This window comes from Epinephelus moara, chromosome 1 (assembly GCF_006386435.1).
Source record: "Epinephelus moara isolate mb chromosome 1, YSFRI_EMoa_1.0, whole genome shotgun sequence".
Classification (NCBI taxonomy): domain Eukaryota; kingdom Metazoa; phylum Chordata; class Actinopteri; order Perciformes; family Serranidae; genus Epinephelus; species Epinephelus moara.
Genome location: NC_065506.1, coordinates 49,451,586 through 49,454,698, shown reverse-complemented (window position 1 = coordinate 49,454,698; position 3,113 = coordinate 49,451,586). Strand labels below are relative to the sequence as shown.

At 44.9% G+C, this 3,113-nt stretch overlaps 1 protein-coding gene across 1 annotated transcript in view; it reads right to left on the bottom strand.

Moving 5' to 3' along the window:
* Positions 1-3,113, bottom strand: part of cngb1a (cyclic nucleotide gated channel subunit beta 1a) — a 45,135-nt gene that overhangs the window by 11,498 nt on the left and 30,524 nt on the right. Inside the window, 5 exon segments of the mRNA XM_050054486.1 lie at positions 494-616; positions 1,350-1,414; positions 1,496-1,582; positions 2,591-2,641; positions 2,733-2,941. Coding sequence (XP_049910443.1) covers positions 494-616; positions 1,350-1,414; positions 1,496-1,582; positions 2,591-2,641; positions 2,733-2,941 — 535 coding nt within the window.

Genomic DNA, 3,113 nt, shown 5'->3' with positions numbered 1-3,113 from the left:
TACATCACCCGGCTGGCCTGGGAACGCCTTGGGGTTCCCTCGGAAGAGCTGACGGAAGTGGCTGGGGAGAGGACTGTCTGGGCTTCTTTGCTGAGGCTGCTGCCCCCGCGACCCGGACCCGGATAAGCGGAGGACGACGAGTACGTGTACGAGTACGAGTATCAATAGTCTAAAGATGTTGTACCGAAATTAAAAATTCCAGTAAGGTGACAAACCAATGAGTGATGCCACAGTGGCTACGTTCTTGATTTTATAGAGTCTATGTGACTGACTCATAAAAACATTAGCATTCACTAACATGGCGCTATAGTGGTCAGAACTCCACAGGACACCTGCAACTCCACCGCCCTCTTTAACTCCACCATCCTCCATCTGTCTGACTTCTTAAAAGTGGAACATTTCTGTTTCTGTCACTTCTAAACAAACACAGATCCCAGATCAGTACTGACGTGTATTAACAGTGTAATTTGGAGCCAAAGCATCACAGACTTACGCGTTGCCTTTTCCATTGTAAACCCACTTGGTGGATCCGAGTCCTTCGTAGTCTGAGCCCCAGTAAAAGAGACAGGCATTGATGTGCAGAGAGTACAGCAGGTAGGTGGAGGTTCGGATCACCCTAACACACAACAACAACATCAACAACAAATATACAAGTGGAAGATTAAATGAAATGAATCCACACTAACACATGCACTAAAATAATTACATGTGGGGTTCTTCAGGGATCAATTCTGGGGCCACTTTGCCTCTGAGACAAACAGGGCCGACGTTCCTGTCTTTAAGAGGCTGTAACGGGCTGAGTTTTTATGCTAGAGTGAAGATACTGGTATCAGGTGAAACTGTATGAAATAAGAGGACCTAATGAATGGAGTGGAACCAACCATAGCCTGTCAATAAAACTCCAATGTAAGGCAAAATTTTGGCGAGGGAAAACTGACATCTGAAAATTCCTTTATCTGAAATCTGAAAATCTGAACTTCCAATCAGCATTGAGATCCTCCATGGAAGTATGACGCTGAGGACGTACCAGCAGAAGTTCATTCATCGATTCAGCGATTTCACGCGTGTATGAAGTGAGTCAACACAAAATACTGTAGCGTTCAAACCTGTGCGAGTAATTGCGTCGCGTTTGGTGTGAATACATTACTCAAAAAACCTGCAGAGAAGGGCCACGCTGAGGGTTAATATTTCACCAGTTATCTGTTAATTTTCACATCAGATGTTTCCTGTTTTATGAGGCGCTACAAACACGTGTCCGAACAGCTGCACCAACCAGAGGGCGGTTGGTAGTTTGTTGTCCATCTGTTGTTGTGATAAATAACGCGTCTCTGTGATGAAACTGTTCTCACCTGTAGATGTACGCCTTCTTCATCACAGCCTCCATTCTGTCGTTGAACTCAGAGAACACCATGTACTGAGAGGAGAGACACAGTCAGTGGTTTTTATCTTCAACGCTCAATGTGAACATCAGCAGGAAGATAAAACTCATCCTGACCTTCAGCAGACGAGGGAATCTCAGCAGAGAGTTCACTCCAGTGAAATAGTAAAATATCTCCATAGGAAACAGGCTGATGACGTCCATCTGCAGACACAGACACACAAACAGTGATGAAACACACACTCACTAAACTTCTCAGTACATTTCCATGACATCAGAGAAAATCAATTTATTGTGTCAGTGTGACTAAAACCGGACCTTATAAATCCCTGTAAACATGTTAATGTGAGTGAAATGGTCCTGCAGTGAATGTGTCACAGTGGGACTAACACACCCAGATCATGTGACTCCTGCATGTATACAGTCAATCAGACCCAAACTGGCCGAGGCGCTCTGAGCATGCTCCACAGTTTCCGCCCCGGGCTTTGACCCGGAAGTCCAATAGCATTAAATGTGTAAGAGAAGAAGAAGCCGGTAACAACATGGAGAAATCTACATCCAGAGCCGTGACTTTTTGGACGGACCAAATGTACAGAGCTGTAAAGTTGTCCACCATGGTAGCAGTTAGCTGCTAGCTAACCGTAGCTAACTTGTTTGTCCATTGTTTGGTCTGTGACGTAATAGGTCAACAGGAAAAAGGTCCAATACTAACAAGCTGAAAGGGGGCATATCTCCACCTATTATAGAGGAGTCGCACATACTTGGCTCAATAAATGGATTCCCCTCCCGTGCTTGTATACTGGGACAAGGACAGTAGGCCAGTTAGATGTCCTCGTCCAGCTGGAACTGTAACTCCACTTCACTGTGACTGGACTCGTCATGACTACCAGGTGAGCAAGCAGGGCACAAAATAAAATACTTCTTAAGAATTTCACCTACACTAAAGAGAGTACCAGGTCCTGAAGGGTCCTGACGAGGTGACACGTGGCAATGAAAAGTCATAAACTTTGTGCAGCAGAAATTACTTTGTGTGAATCATCGTGTGACCTCTTGGATTCATCTTGCGACCCTGTGGAGGGTCGCAGTCCCTGGTTGGGAACCATGACATCAGTAAGAGTCTGGGGCCCTGTAATTTACTCTTTCATGTGATATTAACTACAGTTCTCTCTCTGTGTGTGTCATCTCTGACAGACTTAGAGGTGTCAGTCTTACCTTAAACCTCTCGGTGGTCATGTAGTTTTCTCTCATGTCCTTTTTATCACACTGAAATCAAAAGGTTTCAGGTTAAAGACATCGTTTGTTCTGAATTAAAACCAAAAACACAGATATGTTTTGTTTCTGTCAATCCACTGACCACGATGTCTCCTCCACGGACGAACTGCAGTCTGGGCTGGAAGACGAGCATGTCGGTGATGTAGATGAAATCGCAGGTGTAGTCCATCAGCAGCCACAGGTGGATGTTCTCGGGGGTTTGGTACGGAAACGCCCAGCGGACGGGGATCAACCACACATTCCAGTTCCACGCCGCCACCACACAGAAGAGCCAGAGCACGTAGATCAGATCTGTGGAGATGTGGACAGGAAGTCCTCATTACATCAGGTCAACATGGTGGAAAGTACATTTACTAAAGTACCGGACTTAAGTATAGTTTTGAGATACTTGTACTTTATTTTCCATTTTCTACTTCTTTCTCCTGTTTTAGATGAAACTACTCAACAGTTTATAAAGTCATTA